Source organism: Nymphalis io, chromosome 12 (genome assembly GCF_905147045.1).
Source record: "Nymphalis io chromosome 12, ilAglIoxx1.1, whole genome shotgun sequence".
In the NCBI taxonomy this organism is placed as follows: Eukaryota; Metazoa; Arthropoda; class Insecta; order Lepidoptera; family Nymphalidae; genus Nymphalis; species Nymphalis io.
Window position 1 is genome coordinate 7,060,970 of NC_065899.1, and position 24,679 is coordinate 7,085,648.

General features: G+C 32.4%; 3 protein-coding genes across 3 annotated transcripts in view; 2 read left to right on the plus strand and 1 right to left on the minus strand.

The window, feature by feature from the left end:
* LOC126772310 (uncharacterized) overlaps positions 1–24,679 on the minus strand; it is a 193,821-nt gene that overhangs the window by 116,596 nt on the left and 52,546 nt on the right. The window lies entirely within an intron of this gene.
* LOC126772344 (juvenile hormone esterase-like) lies at positions 9,835–14,218 on the plus strand. Its single transcript, XM_050492680.1, has 4 exons — positions 9,835–9,997; positions 10,952–11,087; positions 11,349–12,664; positions 13,292–14,218. The coding sequence occupies exons 2-4, from the start codon at positions 10,959–10,961 to the stop codon at positions 13,461–13,463; spliced, it is 1,617 nt and encodes a 538-aa protein (XP_050348637.1). The 5' UTR covers positions 9,835–9,997; positions 10,952–10,958; the 3' UTR covers positions 13,464–14,218.
* On the plus strand, positions 14,359–19,125 carry LOC126772341 (esterase B1-like). Its single transcript, XM_050492676.1, has 4 exons — positions 14,359–15,492; positions 16,591–16,728; positions 17,497–18,803; positions 18,932–19,125. Exons 1-4 carry the CDS (start codon positions 15,475–15,477, stop codon positions 19,104–19,106), a joined length of 1,638 nt encoding a protein of 545 aa, XP_050348633.1. The 5' UTR covers positions 14,359–15,474; the 3' UTR covers positions 19,107–19,125.

Sequence of the window (24,679 nt, forward strand, 5' to 3'; positions counted from 1 at the left end):
CCATTAGGTACTTAGCGGAGCCATCCCAAAGGTGCGAGCAATATTCAACGCAAGACCGTACCTGTGTTTTGTATAACAGGCACAGTTGTTGTGGCGTGAAAAAACGCCGCACCTTGTTCAGAACTCCGAGTTTTCGTGAAGCTGTTTTTATAATAGCCTCGATGTAATCCCTTGGACTAAGGTCGCAGCGAACGTCCATCCCCAGCATGGCGATTTTGCTTTGTATCATCAGCGGCGTGCCACAGAGGGAGGGATGAGGGTAAAATGGTGACTTTTTCGCTGTGAGAGCGCACACCTGTGTTTTCTTGGCATTAAACTCAACAAGATTATCAGAACCCCATTTGGCGATGAGCTCTAATGTCCTATCGAGTTCAATGACAAGATTCTCCCGCCTCTCCTCAGTTTCCGCCCGCCCAGCCACTGCGCGTCCGTGGTATCCACCATGCACTGTACTATCATCTGCATAGCAATGTATGTTCCCAAGAGAGAGCATATCATTGATATGCAAAAGAAAGAGTGTGGGAGATAGCACAGATCCCCGGGGGACCCCAGCATTCACTACATAGAATTGTGAAGCGCAACCATCTACTAAAACACGAAGGCTACGCTTGTGTAGGAAGCTGGCAATCCAGGTGCATTACGTATAAGGTTTATTTTAGCATAATATACAACTTATGCTCTAGTAAACATCTCATAAAAGAAATTCTCGTGAGTCTTGTGATATAAATACATTAGATAACTAGTTTTTGTACTATTTATAAATGAGGAGTCATAGTTATACATATAAACGTGTATGTACACGCTTCAACATTCGACACCACGTACGCATAATTATCTCGGACATTAGTGTGATTTAAGCATACATTACACATCGTCTGAAGAGACATTAGCAAGATTCTCTAATGTATTCCAGCTATGTTAAATGTTACCCGCGTTAAAGTTAGTCCAATAAAAACAGTTCATTCAAACCTTCAGGGAATTATAAGGACAGCTCGATTAGAATTCCATAGCATAGACGGAATCTCGTTACGCTGACGTCTGTGGGCGTGATGTTTGAATGGCTATTCCCATTAGTATGCTAAAATTTTCAATCAAAATCGTCTAGTACAAGTGATGAGCTTTTAAATAATCATCATTATTTTATTGTGTAATTATATAAAGTTAACTTATATGGACTACAGGTAATGGAAGCACTCGCGATAGGTACTATCAACACATAAATTATCCTACCACTAAAGTGATGCATTAATATATTTTGGTTGAAGGTTTACTCAACTTTCAGTCAGGATAATTCGAAATACATTACATTTTATTTACCAACGACATTTGTGTTAGTGGTAACTCCATCCGATAAGAGAAATAGGTAGCATTTCTTACAATTCCAGCGTGTAATGATAGTGACCACTTCCCATGAAGTGATCCGGTGGTTTGCCTTCATATTATAATTAAATAAAAGAATCCCAATACCAACGTTATTTTATTATTTGTTCTTAAAACCATGGTTTTCGTAGAGCCGTCACTAGTGATGAAAATAAAATTATTAACAACAATTTATTTTATCTATTGATAAGTATGCGACTGGTTGTTGGTTTTTTTTTCTAAAACTGTAACATAACCATCACCAACAAGAGCAGACTATAATTCATTTTATACCATTTAATATTTCTAACAACAAGCGATGCAAAATGAACAGCATTTTCCATGCACGATTAGAATTTTAAAGACAAGTCAATTGTGAAATCGTAAAACAGAACGTACATGGAAATACGGAACGATATCAAAATTATTATTGTCTGACGTAAAATGAAATACCACAGAGCGATGAATGCTTGTATCTTGGAACATAAGAAAATCAGACAATAAAATAGAATTCGAGCAATTAGACAGAGTGTTTGGTACGTCTACCACGGACTCACAAAATGTAATGGGTCTTTTAAAGAGACTCCATTTCAAATATTAATTGAGTGCTGAAATATCACACAAAATCTAATTATCTGTTAAAAACCTTTTATCTAATTTGCACGTCTCCGGATTCATTAATTGCCTCAATTTGGGAGAAATAAAAACGTTTTCGATGAACTATCGGTAGAGTATAATTGTTGTTCACTAATTCAGGCAAAATTAACGCAGGATAATAGTCATTATTACAAATATACTAAAAATCATATTTTGGAAGAATAGATTAGGTTTTGATCCTCACATAGATTAGACACACACATAGATTTTGAGTGTGAAATATACGGAATATTCCAATTATTTTGCTGACCCAAGCTATATAATCTTATAACGTATATAGCTACGAAGCCAACTTCATTACGGTTCAGTTCAGATATGGGCATAGATTTCTTTTTCAATTTGTGATTTTTGATTGATAAGCTTCTGTTATGGCTGTTATCTCTTAAAACATATTTTGTTTGAAATACCCAAAATTGTAATGTATAAATACGATTTCGGCGGATATGAGCCACACTTGCGCAAATAATAAATTATTGTAATCATGTTCTGCCTTGATTAACTTATGAATCGTAAAATAGAAATTATACTTACTTGTATGATAATTAAATAAGAAACATAAAAATTTAATGTGAATTTTATCTATGTGTTGCAACGTCACTGTCCGTACACAATCATTTACTTCGTTATATATCTATTATATATTTATTATTATTATATATAGTTTTCTATAAGTATAAATTTTAGTCATAAGTCTTTCTTACTTATTTATTTTATTGGTTATATTATTATTTTTTCTTATTACAATGTAAACAATATTTTAATGTAGTAATATTAATTTGTATGTATTATTGTTGATTTTAAATTTAAATTTTGTTCTCAGCTCGAGTAAATTGTTCTCAATAATTCAATACGTACAAAATTAAAAGCAAAGCAAGAACTTTTCGACTCAAAAGCCTTCCGTCATACTTCTCCAAATGTATATCTCTAAATGTTTAATTTAAAGCTTGTAAAGGATTAATACCAGAACTTTAGTTTTACAACAACAAATCCAATTAAGGTATCCTTGGCAATGTCAAGATCGAATTATCGTGGACTCGAGGGATCACGGGAATAGGATCACTGTACACAATTGTCTTTGGGTAAAACGGTAAAGTAAAAATATTTTACAGCTACAATACATTTATTTGAGGGCTTTAGAACACGCCTAATACCATGAAAATTTTATATCCTCTCGCGATCTTATTTCTATGCTGATTCTATCTACAACGATCAGCAGTGATACACCAATGGTCTTTGGTGGTGGTGTCTATACGACATAACTTATTCCGAAGAATATTTATTTTTAAACGTACAATTTGAATTGTATGACATTACCGAAATAATAGCTTTTTTTAATATTGTTTTGTAGTGATGTTTTGAGTAGACTAAATAAATAAAATATTGATTTCGTATAAATTTAAAAATTATGAATACTTACATTATTCATAATTGTATGAAAATGTATATCAAAATAACTTAAATGAATCCATCCACGAAGATTCAGTATCACATTAGGAAGACAGTTCAAGCTTACACACACTCATATTGAACATTTATAATATTAGTAAGACATAGATGCTACACTATTTCATTCTATCCATCTAAGCCGTGAAGCAATTACAGTTACAAATAAACCCGCTCCACGTTCATATATCTCTGCTATACTCTGAAGCGTCTAATTGCAGTGCCTCAGGTAGGAATGTTGACAAACGTAAGGCACGTCAAACTAAGGCAAGCTCATTAATTAATGCTTACAACAAAGCTTTTCAGTAGATATTTTACGTTAAAAGACTGGCTAAAGTTTATTTGCTCATGTTTTTTTTAAATAAATATAGATATATATTTTTAATATTCTAATGTGTCAAAATGGCTTCAGCTATGGCTATAGGTATGATCATTTTCAAAAAGTTAAATCTACATTCAGTGAATATGTTAAGTAATTGTGATATTTATTTTTAAAAGGCATACATTCACATATATCGTATTCGTGTCGTCATTTACATATATCATAAATATTAAACTTTAAAGTTATAACTTATTTTCAATTTTTTTCAAAATTATTGTTATACAATTTTAACATTATCTAGACTATTACCAGTTCAATCATTTTACATATAGTCTTTTTATTTTAGTACACTTATAGCAATTATTTATCATATTAAGACTGATTTTTTAATTTGTATTATACAAAAGTTAACGTGTATCATAAAAAAAGGAATATATGCAATTATGCAGACAAATTGCTGAACGAGTTTGCGCCTGATTTAATAAAAGTCATCACATCGGAACGAGTGTTGCTAACTTAATTTTTCAGGCGCTAGTTTCGATTTATCATATACGAGCACTATTAAAATCCTTACTTCGTTACCATACACCAAGTACAAAGAAATATATTTGCTTCAACTAACTTGCTTTATACATAACAATTACTAAAAACTATATTATTATCAATTATTTTTAATACATTGATATTTGCGTAGTACGTATTGATGCTAAATAACGGTACTATAAAAAAACTATCTTTGATTGCTTTATCGCTAATAATAGTTGTAATATTATATCATAAGTCTATTTTATATTTATAAAATATTCATTCATCACATATATATTCTAATAACAACATATAAAACATAGTATACCCAATTTATTTTCTTTGTCGTAACAGAATTAATTACAGTTGAGATTGCGAAATAATTACTAGTATACTATTTTTTATTCTAAATAGTATGTTACCGATACTTTCTGTCTGTAATATCTGGTTTTTTTTAATAAAGAAAAAAATTAAAGTAAATGTAATCCTGTATCTGATCTTTTATTATTGCTTATAACCTTTAGTACTGATTGATATCAGAATCTTATATCCAAATCTAACGTCAAACTAAATGTAATCACGAATCATCAACACGTACTCAATAAAAGCAACGTTGTTTTCAATATTAAAAAAACAATCTAATTGTACATCCAAAAACTGCTTTCAAAATGTCCACGTCATCATCGTCGTTTCCTAGTTAATTGTCTATTAAATGTATTAATGTCTGATGACACAATCAGCTGTGACCTCGAGTTGTGGTCACCGCATAAACTATGGCGGTATTGTTCGATAATTATGTCCCTTTTAAAACAAAATGCTTTTTGAATATTGTCAGTCTACAATATCAATTTAATAATAATAACAGACTACAATATCAATTTAATTACAGACAAAAACTAATTCTAGACTTAATTACAATTATTACGATAATATATAACCAGTCAAGACAATAACAAAAATAAATAAAGGTTTTTTATTAAAATAAAAATTATCTAAAGTTACAAATCTAAAATGAAAACTCGTACCTACGTCATAGGACGTTACAAGCAATAAAGTTTATAATTTTGGAATATAAATTATCTTAACAGTGGCTATTTTTAATTTAGTTTAATTATTATTATTTACTTAAACAGAAACGAACAAATGTTTCACCTGATGGTAATTAGTTACCCATTGACACTGACCCTACAGGAAGTTATAGAATTTGCTTTTTGGCGGTACGTTAAGTGAACTACCGTGCATGTCCCTTCCTCACGCATATGTAGTACAAAGTATTAATGTAAAAACAGAGGCTATAATAAAGGTGAGTGTACATTGATAAGTTACTTATATATTCTTACAGAATAGACCAATAGGACTGTAAAGATTATATCAATAAGTAGAATATCAATATAAACTGGAACTTCAGTTGGAAGTTTATTCGTTATTTAAATTAATCAGAATGGTAACCTACTATCGCTAAAACTAACGTAAATAACAGTCCGTTATATTGATTTTTTTTATATTCGCCGGGAGGGCAAATGACTCTACTCCACCTGATGGTAAGTGGTAGTAGAGTCCAAACGCGACGACGGCCAGTGCAGACCGAGCCGCCTTCGCCTTGCCGGCCCGCAAGATGCCTCTTCACGCCTCGTTTGAAGGAACCCGGGTTGTAAGAGGAGGGGAACACGTGAGCTACTGGTGGTAGGGCTTTGTACTGGTGGTAGGGCTTTGTGCAAGCTCGTCTGGGTAGGTACCACCCACTCATCAGATATTCTATCGCAAAACAGCAATACTTGATATTGTTGTGTTCCGGTTTGAAGGGTGAGTGAGCCAGTGTAATTACAGGCACAAGGGACATAAAATCTTAGTTCCCAAGGTTGGTGGCGCATTGGATATGTAAGCGATGGTTGACATTTCTTACAATGCCAACGTCTAAGAGCGTTGGTGACCACTTACCATCAGGTGGCCCATATGCTCGTCCGCCTTCCTATTCTATAAAAAAAAAAAAAAAGAGCTGGTAAGGAGTTCCATTTTTTGGAAGTGCGACAAAGAAAGGAGTTGCCAAATTTCTTTGTTCGCGATGGAATTGATGATTGGAATTGATAGATGTGTCTAGATAATTATGCCAATTTTTAATTTCGACTTTATAGTCTTTATTTAAAATATCTACAGCTAACGGTTAACTTAATAAGAACCTTGTTTACTTAGTTTATTACGGACTTAAGGGTTTAGTCGGGGAAGTAAATACTTCCTCAGCGACCGCAGGGTCACTGAGCATTAAGTAGTTTTAGGAGGATTAAAACAAAATTTTACTCGGCTTAAGAGTAGCATGTCATGTAGCTTACCTCTAATATTATGCCCATAAATTGTATCTTATGTCTATTGAGGTATTATTATTATCTGTGTTATCTGTATCATTTTTTTTCAGTAATGTGAATTAAATAAAACTAAGCAAATATATACTTATACTATTTCTTTCACAAGGGATGAAAATCTTATTAATTACTACTACAATATTGAAGGCAATCTTTATATATACAGATTATTATTATAATCAGGTTATATAAACTAGTAAGTATTTTCATCTACTATTTTTATATGTAATCATTAAAAAATTATTTGAACACAATATTTTAAATGTAAAAATAATTATCTAATTAGTCGTAGCTTCACATAAAAACTTGTTAATTACGATTCAAAGATCACGCACATAAGATCACATAAAAAAAATAAGTTCATTTCATAGTACCTACATAGTGTATTATTTTATCTTTTTTGTAGCAAGGGCAGAAATTAATATTTGTTAAGTCATTTTCATTGCATAAATAATAGTTGTATGTTTCATTACATTTTATTTTTATTTGTTTCATGACTTTCAATTGTATCTTACGTTAACATCATATTTTTAATTAAAGTGAAAGGTATCACTTACATATATTATTTTTTTCTTTTTATGAATACCTACTCTTATGTTCAGTTGTATTAAAAAAAACAACCTGAAGTTATACAATATTGTAATATTTTCTAATCTGTAATCTGTTGCTGGACCAGTTTAAAAAATATATGAAAAGTTTTAATTAAGACGTTAATTAAATTGTCAAGTACGCACTACAATTAAAACTTTACAGCAAGCATTAGTACAGCAAGTTATATCGCTTTAATAACACTTTAGAATTTTAATAAGCTATAAAGAAACATGCGGTTTAAGACCGTCATACGAAACATCGTAAACTCGTAATATTAAGTTTCGTACCATGTGAGCCCGACGTAACATTATATGGGCCGGAAATTAAAGTTTGCTTCATAAAATTTTCGTCTATTTTTACTTGTCTATAATTTAACAACAAAAATATCAAATATTTTTGAAAATAAGTTTAAAATGTTTTGGTGTTCTGATAAAACTTCAAATCAACCATTGTTAATATTGTGCGTTAATATAGAGTTTACTGTAAGAATAAAACTAAGCGATTGCACTCAAATGATAAAAAGTTAGACAGTTTCTCAATACTAAAGTCCGGTCGCTGGGAGAATGCTTCCCGGACATTTGTGTATAACTAACTATAGATATACTACAAAAAATAAACGGTAATCTTTAAAGTGAATTGTATTCTTTTTTTGCAAAATATATTTTTACACCGTAAATAAAAGGTTGTCAACGCAGTGAGAATTCAAAAAAAATATTGTTCACTTATTTATTTCAAATTAAAATTTTGTGAAAAACTATAACATTTATTGTTAATTTATATAACGATTTATATTTTTATACTATTATTACAGAACTTCGTAGCCACTTCAAAGTTACATCCATTCAGACACGGACCTGTCCTGAGAAAGGCATTCTCTCAGCAGCCGGACGTTAACTGTCGGCACGATGTCGCATAGTGCAATATAATTACGTGACACACACACACATTATTATACGCATAAAGCGGGTCAATCACTACTACTAGAACTGCATTTCGTCGTCAAATAACACCCTTTTCGTTATCCCATAAGTTGCGTGCTTGGTAATGCATTGTGTGAGGAATGATTCTTAAGATTAGGTATCTTAATATTTTAATCGTCAATTTATAGCTTATTCCAACGGAATAATATAAATAAACAATCAAACCGGGACGGGGCCGGGGCGTCACGGTAATATGCGCAAGCGCTGGTTTTTAGTAGGTATTCCAGTACATACTCGACGCAGGCGAGTCTCACATACCTACACACCCCTCACGTCATGTGGGCGACATATATAAGTGCGTTTCCATCGAAATAATAAAGGTGATCCACCATCATGCCTTATATTTTAAATAATAATAATTACAAATTGTATTGACATAACTGTAAAATATGCAATAAAAAGTAAGCAAAAGTACAGACGTATTTACGCAATTGTCCTTCCAATTGTGAATTCGCTATTAATAGCCATGATGCATTAATTTTCATCAAACTATCTGGTATACATAACAAGTAATAGCTGAAAATATAGTTGTGGTTATTATTAAGAAAAATATTTGATAATTAATTATAATTCATTATAATTATTTTCTTTTTACAACGATTTCTAAACATCAATGATACTTTAATCTACACGCTTTTATCCCTCTTTTATTTCAAATATTTAAATCAATATATTAACATTATTTTATTTGGATTCTATGTCCTGAACAAATTCATCCACTGCGGCGAATTATTACAGTGCAAAGTTGAGCTCAAACGTAACATAAAATAAGTGTACTCAATATTCCTAAACTCTCTTATTATGCAAGATATATAAACGATCGGAGTAATCAAGCACAGGATCAAGGGTAGGATGTAGGGTAGGTAATACCTACCACGAACTCCTTGATAGAAAAACCCACTAACTTTACAGTTACTCCCAATCACTAGACCAAAGAGGCAGTTATATCTAAATGATATATAATTATTTTCATACCAAATAATTGAAGATGACATGGCTCTACATAAGTACACGTTCGTTATAAGAATAAAATTTAATTACAGCTTACATAGCTGTATTTTATAAAACGAATATCAAACGATATATTTTAAAACGAAACTGTATAAAAATCAAAATATCTAAGCCTGGGAAATGTTACTGAGCATATTAAGTTTTTTTTTATAACATATCAGACTATGTGTATATGTGTTATTACCATACCTCTGTACGCTAAGATTAAAGGTCAGACGGTTGCTTTAACATTGAACCGTGATATATAATAAACGTCATATTTTATTACTCTGTTAGAATAGAAAATATTGTCTTAGTCATAGACTTAAAATTAAATTAATATTTTATTTTATAAAACTGCGTCAGTTATATTTAAACGGAGAAAACTACACGAAACGGAATATTTCAGAATAACGATTTTCTTTCTTTTTTATCTCATGAATAAATTAATTATCAATGTTAATTACAATTAAAATCGATACTACGCGCTACTTTGGTAAGTGGCATTTAAATAAGCCACTCATATTATGGGAATTGTGTTCTTTAATCTGAAAGTACAGAACCATTAAGTATTTGAAGATATGCCTGTAGACGTTTATAAGTCGACGTTTCAGTATTACTCGTTCATATTCAGTTCAGTTCATCCGACGAAAGACGTTCCGGTAGCATTTATCAATTTATGAGAAAAACCATATAATAAAACAATAATATACGTCAAGACGAAACAACAGCAACTGTGCGAAACGTTGAAAAAGATAAACTATAAAGAAATCGTAAGTATTTAGTAATCGTATAATCGTAATGCCGTATTCGATTTGTGATTTTCTTTATAACATAACAGTATTTAAAACATAAGAGTAATTTGAACTATGCTTTTATAAAGAAGATGTGGTTTTTTTTATTTGGGTATTTGTACTTTCAAAACTAAGCAAACCCGGACATAAGGTACGTATTATCTTAATAGGAGGTATAAAAAGGTAAAAACTAATTAGCCAGTATATATTAATGCTACCATGTGGTATCTAAACTCACGAAAATGATGTAAACAAGTGAGGTATATTCATATTCCTAGCATTCGGCATCTATGGATGCCGAATGATGCTATTATGCTATTATATAAGCCAACAGTTACAATATAATAATAAATTTATTCAATATTTTATAAATCAAAATATAATAGAAGGGTTTCTTTGTTTGAACTCGCTTATCTCAAGAACCAAGGGTCTGTTTAATAGTCGATTAAGATTATTACATGTATATAATGATTGATTATAAAGAGCAATTTCTGAGTTTCTGGCCGGTTATATCAGGTGACCTTTTAAAAGTTGAAAAATATATTTTAATTAATAAACGAAATATATATTGTTTAAATTAAATTTTAAGTTATCATAATGTGATTGTTTCATGTCAATTGAGCAAATAAACCATATTTTTAAACTGCAGCAAACTCATATCTTGCTTGCAATTATCCACAATATACGTTTCCAAGGTTATCGAGGCTTACATTGGCATTCGTAAACAACATAGTAATTGCGATAATACGAATATAAGAAAATATTTATAGCCCTTTGTGATTTCGGTTAGCGATTAATAAATAATTACAAAAGATCAAGTTTTCTGTTAAAGAGGAAACAAATACCTAACCCGCCTTTGACACTGCCTGGTTTACACTATGGTTCCTAATATCGCTATATGTTCGTTAATATTTTTAACTTCTTTATTCAAAGGATAATAATGGTCATAATAAGAATCTCAGATGGAATTTTAGACGGAGAGCATGTTCAAAACAAATATGGAGGATCATTTTACAGTTTCAAAAGCATCCCGTATGCAAAGCCCCCTCTTGGTGATCTAAGATTTAAGGTTGGTAACTTATATAAGTCAATGTTATCGTGCAAGTAATGAATACTTTTTGTATTATTTTTATATTATTTTCTATTTATTTTAATTCATTCGAGTTCTAAATAGTACAGTGTAACCTCCAAGCTAGAGACAAAAGTACAGCTTGGTTTGTGAACCAATGATTCAAAAGTGTTTGAGAGTTAGTGTCGAATTTTTAAAAAATAATAATTTGTATTACAAATTCCTTCGAGTATTGATATTAATACAAACTTTTATGCACAGGCCCCACAACCTGTCGAACCTTGGACTGGTATCCGTAATGCAAAAGATTCAGGACCTGAGTCGTACCAAAACGATCCTTTCTTCACGAAAAAGATTACTGGACAAGAGGATTGTTTATATCTTAACGTTTATACACCTGATCTAGAACCTTACAAATCTTTTCCTGTGATGGTGTGGATACATGGCGGTGGCTTCACAAGTGGTAGTGGAAATGACGATATGTATGGTCCTGAATTCCTAGTTAATAAAAACGTAATTTTGGTAACCTTAAACTATAGACTTGGAGCTCTAGGTTTTCTTTGTCTGGATACTGAAGAAATACCAGGAAACGCGGGTATGAAAGATCAAATTGCGGCGTTACGATGGATACAAAATAATATACAAAAATTTGGTGGAGATCCTAACAATGTAACAATATTCGGAGAGAGTGCTGGGGCAGCATGTACTTCGTATCACCTTATATCACCAATGAGTGTAGGTCTCTTCAAACGGGCTATTATACAAAGTGGATCTCTCACAAATCGTTGGGCAATTTGCCAAAAACCACGTGATCGAGCATTGATTCTAGCAAAAAAATTAGGTTGTCTTACAGAAAATGATGATGAACTCGCAAAATTTTTCAAATCCCTGCCCACAGAATCCTTGATCGAAATTAAATTACCAATAACAGCTTCAGAATGTTTTATAGAAAGGATTCAATTATATTTTTCGATAGTCGAAGAAAAAAAATTCGAAAATAATGAGAGATTTTATTATAAAAATGGTCTTATACCAAGTTTTCATCAAGGAATTGATGTGATTATTGGATATGTTGAACATGAAGGAATTATAGGTTTGAAAACTGACAACAACATGACAATGATGTTGGAACATGCAAACTTTTATCCGGAATTTTTTGTACCAAGCTCTTTTGCTCTCAAAAGCACAGTATTGGAACAAATAGAAATGGGCAACAGAATTAAAAAATACTATTTTCACAATGATATAATTTCAGTTAAAAATATTGAAGAGTTAGTTCATTTTCTTTCAACTGAACTTTTCGTTTACGGGTTAATTGTATTAGCAAGATTAATTGCCAGAACTAAAAAAAATAAAGTGTATTTGTATAAATTTAGTTGTAAATCAAAAAGAAACATATTTACTAAAATATTTGGGCTCGACAATGTGTTGAAAAACAAAACATTTGTATGTCATGCTGATGACCTTGGATACCTTTTTCCTATGAGAGCATTTCTCGAAGATGTAGATACAAATTCGAGAGAATATCAAATGATACAAATAGTAACGAAGCTTTGGGCAGACTTCTCTAAATTTGGGTATGTTTAAAGTCCTGTTCTTTTAATATAATATGGCCATCCAGCTTCCAGTTTTGAAAGTAAGTTTCAAAAAAAAAAGTTAAATGTTAGTTTATGGTTAAACTTGGCACCACCAGCAGTAGATATGTGAGATGGGGGTCCCGCTTGTCGTATTTCAGACGACCCTGAATAGGACGGTAGCCAGAATGACCTCTTGCTTCCATACGCACTAGCAAGATGTAAGGCGGGAGGGCGAGATCACCTTCAACCTCTGAGGCTAAGAACCTGAGTTTAAGAGAGCCACGAGCAGACCATAGCACCGGAGGGGCCGCAGATGCGTTATATCGCCACGCTCTGGCAGACTCTCCTGTCCGTGGCGACCAATAAAACCATTGCGATAGCCATCGCAATTGTTTTATTGGTAGTTCAGTAATCCCACATAAGCAGAAAGGATCTTGCTGAAAATTACGCTGTGTTAATGTTAAGGCAAAATTTAGATAACGCTTTCGCCCTCAGTAAAATCCAAACGCTAATGTGTTTCCTACAAATTAAAGATATTTATATTTGTGAAGTATATGTATGTGTTTTTACGCCTAAAGATTATCTTTGATTCACATTGTATTATTGTTTAGCATTTAATTTTTCCAGATGTCCAACTCCTGATAAAAGTTTGGGAGTGGAGTGGTCGCCTTACACAATAGAAAAACAGAACTATGTGAATATCGAAGACAAAATTATTGCGTGCGAAAAACCAGAGGAAGAAGAAATAATTTTTTGGGATAAAATTTACGCGCATCATTTTCCTCACTATGCATTTTAGTAGTTGTTCCCACGACTCTATCTGCGTTAAAATTATTTTTCCTTAAATTTATCATTTATTACCGTGTTGTGCTTATTTGTATATATTCAAAAATCCAATTGTTTTCTTTTATTTATTTATTTTTAAAAGCACGCTTACAATATAATTACAAAGTATTTACAAATAAACATATATAACAATAATAATATATCTTATATGCATGTCAATTACAAGTTTACATAGCACTTCCAGATACATAAAAGTAGCAAAAGAATCATGACTAAATTTTTAAACTTGTTAAAATTAAATTATATATTAATATCATTGTTATAATAAAAATCAGTAAAAATTAATTAGAGAATCCATAATCATAATTAAAATTAGTAAAAATAGTAATTCAAACTAATCACGCATTTTATGATAATTAAATAACTTTTTTCTAAGGATTGTGGGAGTCATAAAAGATGACAATTCTTTTGATCCATGTATTTCTCATATTAATTATAAGCTATAATTTCATAACATTTAAATAGACACAATACTTGCCTGTAGTGAAATACACAAAACCATACGGTTTACGAGTTACGGTTATTGTGTTGTTATGTTATTATATAATTTGTTTATTTATGCCACCTATATTTTTTAATAATGAATAGTTTAGTAGCTATTAACTGGAAGGTATATTCATTATGTTCTAGGTAATTATTTATTTCCCTTGTTATTTCAAATTTGCTTCATTGCATGTTAATTGTTAAATAAAAAACATTAATGTATAATATCTATAATTATTCTAAAAACTTTGTATTTAATTGATAAAAAAAAAAAATTGTATTTCAAGTACATTTCTAAAAAGAAATAAGTCATAATACTTGTTTTTTTACATGCGTTTCTTTCAATTTATTTAGTTTTTTTTAATAAATGGGCAATAATATATTTAGAATTTGATGTAACCAAAATATATACGAGTTTAAATATAACTGGGATTGGGTATTTTTGTCTCCGCTTTTTTCGAATTGATTCGAAATTTCTGAACTGAACTACTTATGTTATTCAAAAATATTTCCAATAGAATAGAAATATTTTTCTTTAAATAAAATTTGCAGGATTAATGCCAAGATTAGAATAGATTAGAGAAGCAAATTTTCAGTTTTTTGGAAAGGTACCAATTGTAAATAAAAATAATATGTGCGATAAAAGGATATGTGCATGTAACATTTGATTGGTGATAAATTAACGTTATAATAAGTGGTTATACTTCTTGCAGTGATAATGTCTTTTGTTTTAAAAAATAGATAGGTGGACAAACAAAATAGTCACCTCCACCTTCATCACCTTCGACTATATACATTACAAACATAAGAAATATGTCACTAACCTAATAGAATAGAATACCAGATATTTTACCGCAAAATAGCAGTACTTGGTATTGTTTTGTTCCGGTTTGAAAGGTGAGTGAGCTAGTTACAAGCACAAGAGACATAACATCTTAGTTCCCAAGGTTGGTGACGCCTGGACGATGTAAGCGATGTGTGGTCGTTGGTGAACACTTACCATCAGGTAGCCCATATATGTATATATATATATATATATATTATGAGTTGTTGGTATCTACCCAGAGAGACGTACACAAAGTCCAAAACCTAACTCATATGCCCGTTACAATCATAAAGCAATAAAAAAGCGACCACGCCTTGTTCGAACATGGCTGACTATTTGACAGTGTCTTTTGTCGAGTCCTTTTGTTTTACATGTCCTCAATAAACATATCTATGAAATATGCATGTTTTAAAAAGTAGGTAAAACCACAGGATAAAGTAAACAGCTAAGAGTTAATAAATATATACTTTTTAAATTCATTAAACGATAAGCTTGTCGAGGAAGATAAAATTATAATTCATTTAGTTCAACCGTATTCTTTGATAAGGATACATTTGCGAACATATTTTTTTTTAATCGTTTCGTTTAGCTAATTATTTTGTAAATAATATTGTTATAAAATAAAAAATAAATTTCAAGACTCAAACCCTGAAACATGCGTAAGCGCCACGAGGTAATTTTCTTCTATTTCAATATATATTTTAATTATATTTAATATATGTATATAATAATAATACACGAATTATTGTATTGTACATAAGGTTTTGCTCTTTAAGTTTATCTATAGGCGTATTTCCAGGTATAATATAGCAGATTGTTTCTAATAAAAAGTTGAAATAAGTGCATTTATGATTTTTGTAGTTAAATGACCAATTCATATATATCTATATAGTTGAGATTAAAAATATTCATACATAATCAGTGTGTGAATTGTATATATCAATATCTTTTCCGCAAAAACATGATTTTACAAAAAAAAAACAGTTGTCCATGCACTATTAGAATTTAATTTAAGAATTTAATGTTTTATTATATCTAGAAAAATAAATGTAATGGTAATTAAGTTTGTTGCACCTATGCAACGATTTATGTGTAAAAAAATATTATCATCAGATATTATTAAATTATTATCAGATATAATAATATACGCGCTACGGTATGCAAGACAGATATACCGGTCTCGTGATAATATTAAACATCGATATTATTATTTTAAAATGTATAGGCACTGATAATTTTATCTATATACAATATCACACGAAGTTAGATAGTAACCAAGAATTTCAATTAAATTTTATATGTAAAGATTATCTATTTTGTTTTTTTTTTCTAAAAAAAGTTTTTAAAAACCATAATATTTATATGTCGACGCGATAGTGTTAATAAATATATGGATCTAAAAAAATAAACAAAGTTTTATTTAAATAAAATAATTTCAGACTATTTATAATTTATTTTTAATATACAAAATTCGCTATTTCCACTATAATCATCTAGTGAAGTAGTGAGCTAGCGAAGTACTGTCGAATATGTATTACCCGCTTTTTAATTTGACGCTTTCAGTGCAAACTCACAGAGCTTCATGCGAGTCTTATTAAAATTCTGCACATTCTATAGGTACACGTAGGCAAAGTGCTACAAATTCATAATAATAAAAATAGTGAATGTGGATAAAGGGACAAGACAAGATTTATTTGATTTTAGATTTTGTTACACAGCCACAAGAAGCTGTCAAAGCATCGAAAGTAAAGTAATTATTATTTTTGTTTAGCCGAAAGTACAGGTGACAGTTGAGGTTGCAGAAGGTCTTCTTGGAGGATTAATAGAGACCAACAAATATGGTGGAGAATTTTATAGCTTCAGAGGAGTCCCTTACGCAGAACCACCTTTAGGTAACCTGCGATTCAAGGTAATATACAACATAATATGTGTGTATGTGGCATTCGCTCATTTTAGTGTTTTATCAACTTTTGATTACAATTCAATCGTAAGAGACAAATATTTAAATTTGTTACTAAAATTATAATGTTTTTTTTTTTTTGTGAACAATGTATGCTATTTTTCTTAGAGCGCAGCTACATTACTTTTCAATTTTGGAGGTGGCATTGCCAGAGGTAAAGGTAAAGAGGTGCCAATATCAAAATATATATCTGGTGAAAACTTTACATCTACCGTTGTTAATTCAGTTATTATTTCATGCAAATATCAAATCGTCAATGATGATAATGAAACGTCATCCTGCTACACGAATATCACTCACTGTACACAATAGTAGAAGTTATTGTGTAGCCCATAGTATATAGCAGCACACACAAAATAATTGGTCCTGTAACAAGTAATGTAGCTTATTTCATTGGGGATATTATTTCATTGACTTGCGGTTTAGTCAAAAAGCAAAAATCAACACACTGATTCAAATAGAACTGTCCGGTGGGTCCTTAAAAAACCTTTAAAAACACGTTAATCATATTTTATAATTAGTTACTGGAATACCATATTATTTAAACTGCAAGCATAATATCGTATGATACATACAATTTTCATAGGGTTCCTATATATTTAATTAACATGTGTAATTTATACATGTCAACCATAAAACAGTAAATTGCCAAACTTTTATTAGACTTTAGCAAAGTAAATACATCATTACAAAAGTCCCCATTTAAACTTTTTTCAGGCTCCACAACCAAAAAAACCATGGACAGGAGAACGACATGCCATAAGACATGCAAACATTTGTTACCAGTATGACGTTAATTCAAAATCAATTCAAGGCAGTGAAGATTGCTTGTACCTCAATGTTTACACGCCAGAAATTAAGCCGGATACACCTCTTCCAGTAATGTTTTGGATCCACGGCGGCGGCTTTGTGAGCGGGAGTGGAAACGACAACATATACGGTCCAGAGTTTCTTGTAAAACAAGGAGTTATTCTTGTAACAATTAATTATAGACTTGAAGTTCTTGGCTTTCTTTGTCTTCACACCAAAGACATACCGGGTAATGCCGGAATGAAGGATCAAGTAGCCGCTCTACGATGGGTTCAAAATAATATTAGTAATTTCGGTGGTAACCCACAAAACGTTACAATATTTGGTGAATGTGCTTCATTTCATTGCCTTTCTCCTATGAGTAAAGGTCTTTTCAAAAGAGCTATAATTCAAAGTGGTTGTGCAACCAGTTGGTTACCGAATGTGTCTATGCCTCGAGAAAGAGCTTTAGCACTCGCAAAAGAAATAGGCTGCAATTCAGAGAACGATGATTATTTAGACAATTTTTTTAAGAACACATCGGTTAGGGAACTTGTTAACAAACAAATATATTTGTCGTTGGTAGAAAGTACAAAAAAGTATATGCATTCATCCTTTGGTGTTGTAAAAGAGAAAGAATTTAAAGATGTCGAGCGATTTTTTTCTGAAAACGTTTATGATGCTCTTCGAAATGGTTTTCATGAAGGTATTGATGTAATGAATGGATATACTGAAAATGAAGGCATTATATTTCTAGCAGGTGGTCGCGACATCCAAGAAATGTTAGTTCAGGCTAATAATTACCCAGAGTTTTTCGTACCTAAACCAATTGAATTAGGCTGTCTAATAAGTACACAGCTGGAAGTTGGAAAAAAGATAAAAAAATATTATTTCCAAGATTCCAAAGTATCTGATGATACAATTAATCAATTCCTTAAATTTGTAAGTGCGGAGTCGTTTATATATCCAGCTATATTGATGCAGAAAACAGTAGCGAAATTAAAAATAAATAAATTATACCTTTACAAATTCACTTGTAAATCAGAGCGAAATGTGTTTACACGTTATATAAAGGTATCAGATATGTTTAAAAATGCAACAGTAGTATGTCACGGTGATGATTTACCTTACATTTTCCCATTTCGAGAACTCGATCAAAAGATTGAAATTGATTCAAGGACTTATAAGATGATCGACAAAGTCACCAAGTTATGGACCAATTTTGCAAAATTTGGGTAAGTCCGATATTTCAGATTGTCGTTATTTAAGCATATTAATTTTTTCTGAAAATAAAATAATCACCATTAATGCCAAACATAAATTTAACATCGAAGTGTGATTTTTAACAACAATCTTTTTATAGAAACCCCACACCAGCTGGATTCAAGGGTGTTAAATGGTTACCATACACAACAGAAGACGAATACTTTATGGATATTGGGGAAGACCTTAAAATTGGTTGTTCACCGGATGAAGATGAGATGGAGTTTTGGAACAATATTTTTAAAGAATACTATCCTCATATTTCATTTAAATAAATAAACATGCCTTATTGCATTTCGTATTATTATTGATCAAATAAGACAATATTATCTATGTAATTAAATATAAAAATTATATATTTTTTTTAATATTTCCTACCTCCTGTATAAATTACTCGTCTTTCAATACCTATTGCTGATGAATAAAAATTCCTGTATTAGCTAAGTTGAAATCATGGGTTTATTTTAAATATTTTAAAAATAATTTTCTAATTCTAAATTCAAAGCTTAATACTAATTAAATTATTAAAATATTGTGTATGATATAGGTGTTAAAATAGATCAACACACAAAACTTTTTCTAACTTAATATAATGGTCTGATACGACGTATTTTTTACGTATTACTAGCTAATGATACTCAATATTTTTCAAATAAAATTTATAAAATACAGCAGTGCAATTAGTTTTGTTTCCATAATCAAAGTATTGAATACAAAAGATAAGAAAGATAAAAACGATATTATCAAAATGACAATGCAACAATGATATCTTTAAAGATATAAAATATTAGCTTTAATCCTTTTAAGAAAACATTAGTAACAATTCAGCAATATATAAAAACGTAAATGATAAATTAATACATTTCACACTGGTTACAAAATATTTAAAAATAATTGTGAGTATTCCTTATATATAGTAATATTTTATACACTTTAGGTTATTTAATTAAAGCTTAGAATAAAGATAAATAAAACTTTTGGGATGTTTTCCAAGTTAAGTTTTTTGTTCGCTTTAATTTGTTATCAAATTAGTTTTTGCTGGATAAGATAAAAAAGCCGAGATGGCCCAGTGGTAAGAGCGCGTGAATCTTAACCGATGATCGTGGGTTCAAACCCAGGCAAGCACCACTGAATTTTCATGTGCTTAATTTGTAATTATAATACATCTCGTGCTTGACGGTGAAGGAAAATATCGTGAGGAAACCTGTATCCGGGTGTATCCAACAACCCGTATTGGAGCAGCGTGGTGCAATAAGCACCAAAACCTTCTCCTCAAATAGAGAGAGGTGGCTTTAGCCCAGCAGTGGGACATTCACAGGCTGTTATTGGTATTGTTTTGGATAAGATAAAAAGTACAGGTGTCCTTAAACTTTCCGACAGGTACTCCCTGAAGGTCGTACATGTATATGCGCCAACTTCGACATACTCTGATGATGTGGTCGAAGCGATGTACGAGAACATCGCAAAAGCCCTCAACGACACCTCGAAGGCCCACTACAATGTTGTTATGGGAGACTTTAATGCTAAAGTGGGAGCACAAGATAGCGGTGAATCGAAAGTCGGACCTTACGGCTTGGGCTGCAGAAATCACAGAAGGCAAATGCTGGTAAACTTTCTCGAAGCGCAGGGGCTCTTTTTGATGAATCCTTTCTTTCAAAAGAAGCCTCAGAGGAGGTAGCCTGGCGAAGCCCCGATAACGTGACAAGGAACGAGATAGAGTTTATCATTTCGAATGAAAGGCACATATTTAGAGATGTTTCAGTGATCAACAGGTTTAATACCAGAAGTGATCACCGCTTGGTTCGAGGCACTCTAAATATCGACTTCAAAGCTGAAAGATCGAGAATGATGAGGTCTACTCTCCGACCTACCATGCTCCAAGCTGCTCAAGGCTCCGAAAAGAACCTTGGGAAATGGAAAACAAATGGAACTTCAAAATTAATTCACCGCGTTAGAAACCGTAAGCAGCATTGATGAGAAAACCGACACGCTGGTCAAAATACTGAAAAACACATCCCGCGAGTGTTTTCCGACACAAAGAAGAGACAACGCACCAAAACTCTCTGCTGAGACACTCGAGCTCATGAGAAAACGACGAGAACTACCATCGTTTTTGTCAGATAAGGCCTTAAACCGAACAATAAAAACGCTGATGCGACGCGATCTCCAGTGCTCCAATACCCGTGCCATCAAGGCTGCGATTGAGCAAAATCGGGGATCGAAAGTGTTCGCTCGCAAGTTTGGGAGGCCGCGTCTGACAAAACTTAAAACTAAAAATGGTGGGGTCGTTACTTCTAGGCCTGAGATTGTCGGAGAAGTAGAGAGGTTTTATGGGCAGTTGTTCTCTTCAAAATCGGATAAACCCGTGGGAATCAGTATTGATGACCAGCGCGCCCCTCTTATGCGCCATTACTCCGAAGAGTTCCCGGTCGTTGACCAAGGCGAGATTAGGGCGGCTCTAAAACAGCTTAAAAACAACAAAGCTCCGAGAGATGACGGTATCACAACAGAGTTGCTTAAGCCAAGCGGGACTCCGGTCCTGAAAGAGCTAGCAAGCCTCTTTAATTCCATCATCCAACATGGCAAGACCCCGGAAACATGGAGCGGGAGTAAGGTGATACTGTTTTTCAAGAAAGGTGATAAACCCTCTTGAAAAACTACAGACTACAGACAGATCTCCCTCCTGAGTCACGTGTATAAGCTGTTCTCAAGAGTCGTCACGAACCGTCTCGCCAGACGACATGACGAGTTCCAGCCGCCAGAGCAAGCCAGCTTTCGATCAGGCTACAGCACCGTGGACCACATCCATACTGTTCGGCAGATTGTGCAGAAGACCGAAGAGTACAATCAGCCGCTGTGTATGACATTTGTGGACTACGAGAAAGCCTTCGACTCCATCGAAACCTGGGCAGTGCTATCGACTGGAGATATATCGAGATACTGAGATGTCTGTACAACGCCACTACAATGACTGTCCACATCTAAGACTGTAAGACGAAGGCGATCCAACTGCGCAGAGGGGTGAGACAGGGGGATGTAATATCCCCGAAACTGTTCACCAACGCGTTGGAAGACGTTTTCAAGACGCTAGATTGGACTGGGTATGGAGTCAATGTAAACGGCGAGTACATTTCACACCTTCGATTTGCCGACGATATCGTCATCACAGCAGAGTCGCTGGAACAACTCACCGAAATGCTGCGTAGCCTTGGCGAGTCTTCCCGGTGTGTCGGTCTCGGTATAAACTTGGACAAGACCAAGGTCATGTTCAAACCTCTCGAAGTTGTTAGTGAATATACCTACCTAGGACAGATAATACAAGTCGGTAGGAACAACTTCGAGAAGGAAGCCGATCGAAGAATTCGCTTGGGATGGGCAGCATTTGGCAACCTTCGTCAAGTCCTCAAGTCGTCTATACCGCAATGTTTGAAGACGAAAGTCTTCAACCAATGCGTCTTACCTGCCATGACATACGGTGCCGAAACGTGGACACTAACTGCGGGACTAGTCCACAAATTCAAAGTCACTCAGCCTGCTATGGAGCGAGCTATGCTCGGAGTATCTTTGAAGAATAAGATCAGAAATGAGATTATCCGGAAAAGAACCGGAGTCACCGACATAGCTTGCAAAATTAGCAGGCTGAAGTGGCAGTGGGCTGGTCACGTATGTCGTAGGACCGATGGCCGTTGGAGCAGACGAGTCCTAGAGTGGAGACCGCGAATCGGCTAGTGCAGCGTAGGGCGCCCTCCAGCCAGCGGTTTAAGGTGATAAAACAAGCCATGTCATGTGACAATTACTATTGACACGAGTCAAAAGTAATTATTTTATTTCGATATTGGAAAGAAGTCCTTATCTAAGTATTGGTTCCATCTTAAGAACGACTAGTTGACGATGATCAGCAAATCATTATATTGTTATCTGAATAACATACCTAGTTACAAAGCTTATAATCGATACGTCCATAGCTTTTTCAATAACTAGTTTGTTATTATGTAAATGTAAGTGAAGGTGATGTGTAAGATGTATAAAAAAGACTAATTATTGTTCAAATTTCTAACATTTAGAAATGATAAGTTGTTACATTGGATCGAGAGTTCAATTCCGTTTTTTTCTATTTGATCATTAGTTAAGCAATATATATTACTTAAACCCATTAAATGGAGTTAATATTGTTGGTATAATTAAAAATAGGCAAAAATGCTTCATTATTACTTTTAGGCTCCTCAACCTAAAAAACCATGGCAAGGGGTTCACGTGCAAATCTGAATTGAATTTATTTGCTTTCTTGGTGGGATTGGACCAACTATTCAACTACAGGCCAAATCTAACCAGGCCAGATGACCAACCACAACCACGTTGCCCATTCTGACGACCTTGGTTATATTTTTACACTCAAAGAAGTTAATATGAATTCATCAACATTTAGAATGATTGAACAGATGACGACGCAATGGACAAACTTTGCAAAATTCGGGAAAATTCCTTTAATTCATTAGAAATTATTTAATATCAAGTTGACAAATATGTAAATAATAATAGTATGAATACTTTTTTTGTTTAAGTTAGTTTTTTCAACATAAAATTTAAAGAAGAAACATTTAATTTATATTTTCTGATGACAATCTGGGTGTGAAATGGCTTCCGTACACAATAGAAACCCAGGACTACTAAGATATCGGGGAGAATTTAGTTCCTAAACGATATCCAGAAAAGAAGACGTGGAATTTTGGGACCGTAACTAAGAAATTTCTACAAAATTATGTGCCATAAAGGAAATATTTCACATTTTCTATTTATTCTTCTTAATAAAAATAGGCACAAATTATATAAATTTTGTGATATTGTAAATTCATACAAATATTGTAGCAATAATTTTAGTTTAATACAAAATTATATACAAAATATCCCCTCTTACTTTTTAACAATAAGGTGGGAAATTCTGAAGAAGTATATTTTAAAAGAAGATTCATTGCAAGAAAGAAATGTGGTGTAATACATAAGATTTTTTTTTAAAAACTGACAGGTAAAGAAGTACATAGGTTTCTAAATACGAGTAGTTCAACCATGTAATAAAGTAACTTATAAATAAATGAAATATTAATTAATTTATTTATTTATTTAACACTTTTTGCACAACATATACATAAAATGAGAGAAGTAGGAAACAATCAAAGAAAAAGAAAATAAAAAATGGTGCGCAAAGGCGGTCTTATCGCTTATAGCGATCTCTAACGGACAACCTTTGGTGAAAGAATTTTGTAAGAGAACAGGTAAGTGCATTTACATATAAAAAGGAGATACTAAATATTTAATAAACTACACATACCTACATCCCACTAACCACATATAATAATACATACATACATACACACAAATATATATATATATATATAATTATTATATAGCGTATACATATTATATATAATTATAGAGTATAAAATTAAATATAAATAAATTATAAACTACATACTATTTCATACATACATATATACATACCTTACTTGGAAATGGACAAATAATAGCTTTTCAAGCGGTATTTAAAAATACTCAATGAATTCGACTGCCGAATATCTGTAGGTAGTGCATTCCAAAGTTTGATGGTTTTTGCAGTAAAAGAGTAACTGTAGGTTTGTGTCCGGCTGCAGGGGGTAACTAGTTTATTATCATCCGAAGAACGCAGGTTGTGTGCGCTATCGCAACCAAGAAATTTAAAGCGTTCTTTAAGGTAAGTTGGTGTGTGATCGATATAAAGAATAGAGTAGAGAAGAGATAAGGCGTGTAAATTTCTTCGTAGTCTGATTGGCAGCCACTTTAACTGAGACCGATACTCAGAGACATGATCAAACTT

Bases quoted from the DNA above. Each gene is read 5' to 3' on its own strand.
- LOC126772344 (XM_050492680.1), top strand. From the start codon at position 10,959: ATGGTCATAATAAGAATCTCAGATGGAATTTTAGACGGAGAGCATGTT. The intron at 11,088-11,348 runs GTTGGTAACTTA...TTTTATGCACAG, and splicing joins TTGGTGATCTAAGATTTAAG to GCCCCACAACCTGTCGAACC. The intron at 12,665-13,291 runs GTATGTTTAAAG...TAATTTTTCCAG, and splicing joins GCAGACTTCTCTAAATTTGG to ATGTCCAACTCCTGATAAAA.
- LOC126772341 (XM_050492676.1), top strand. The intron at 16,729-17,496 runs GTAATATACAAC...AACTTTTTTCAG, and splicing joins TAGGTAACCTGCGATTCAAG to GCTCCACAACCAAAAAAACC. The intron at 18,804-18,931 runs GTAAGTCCGATA...ATCTTTTTATAG, and splicing joins ACCAATTTTGCAAAATTTGG to AAACCCCACACCAGCTGGAT.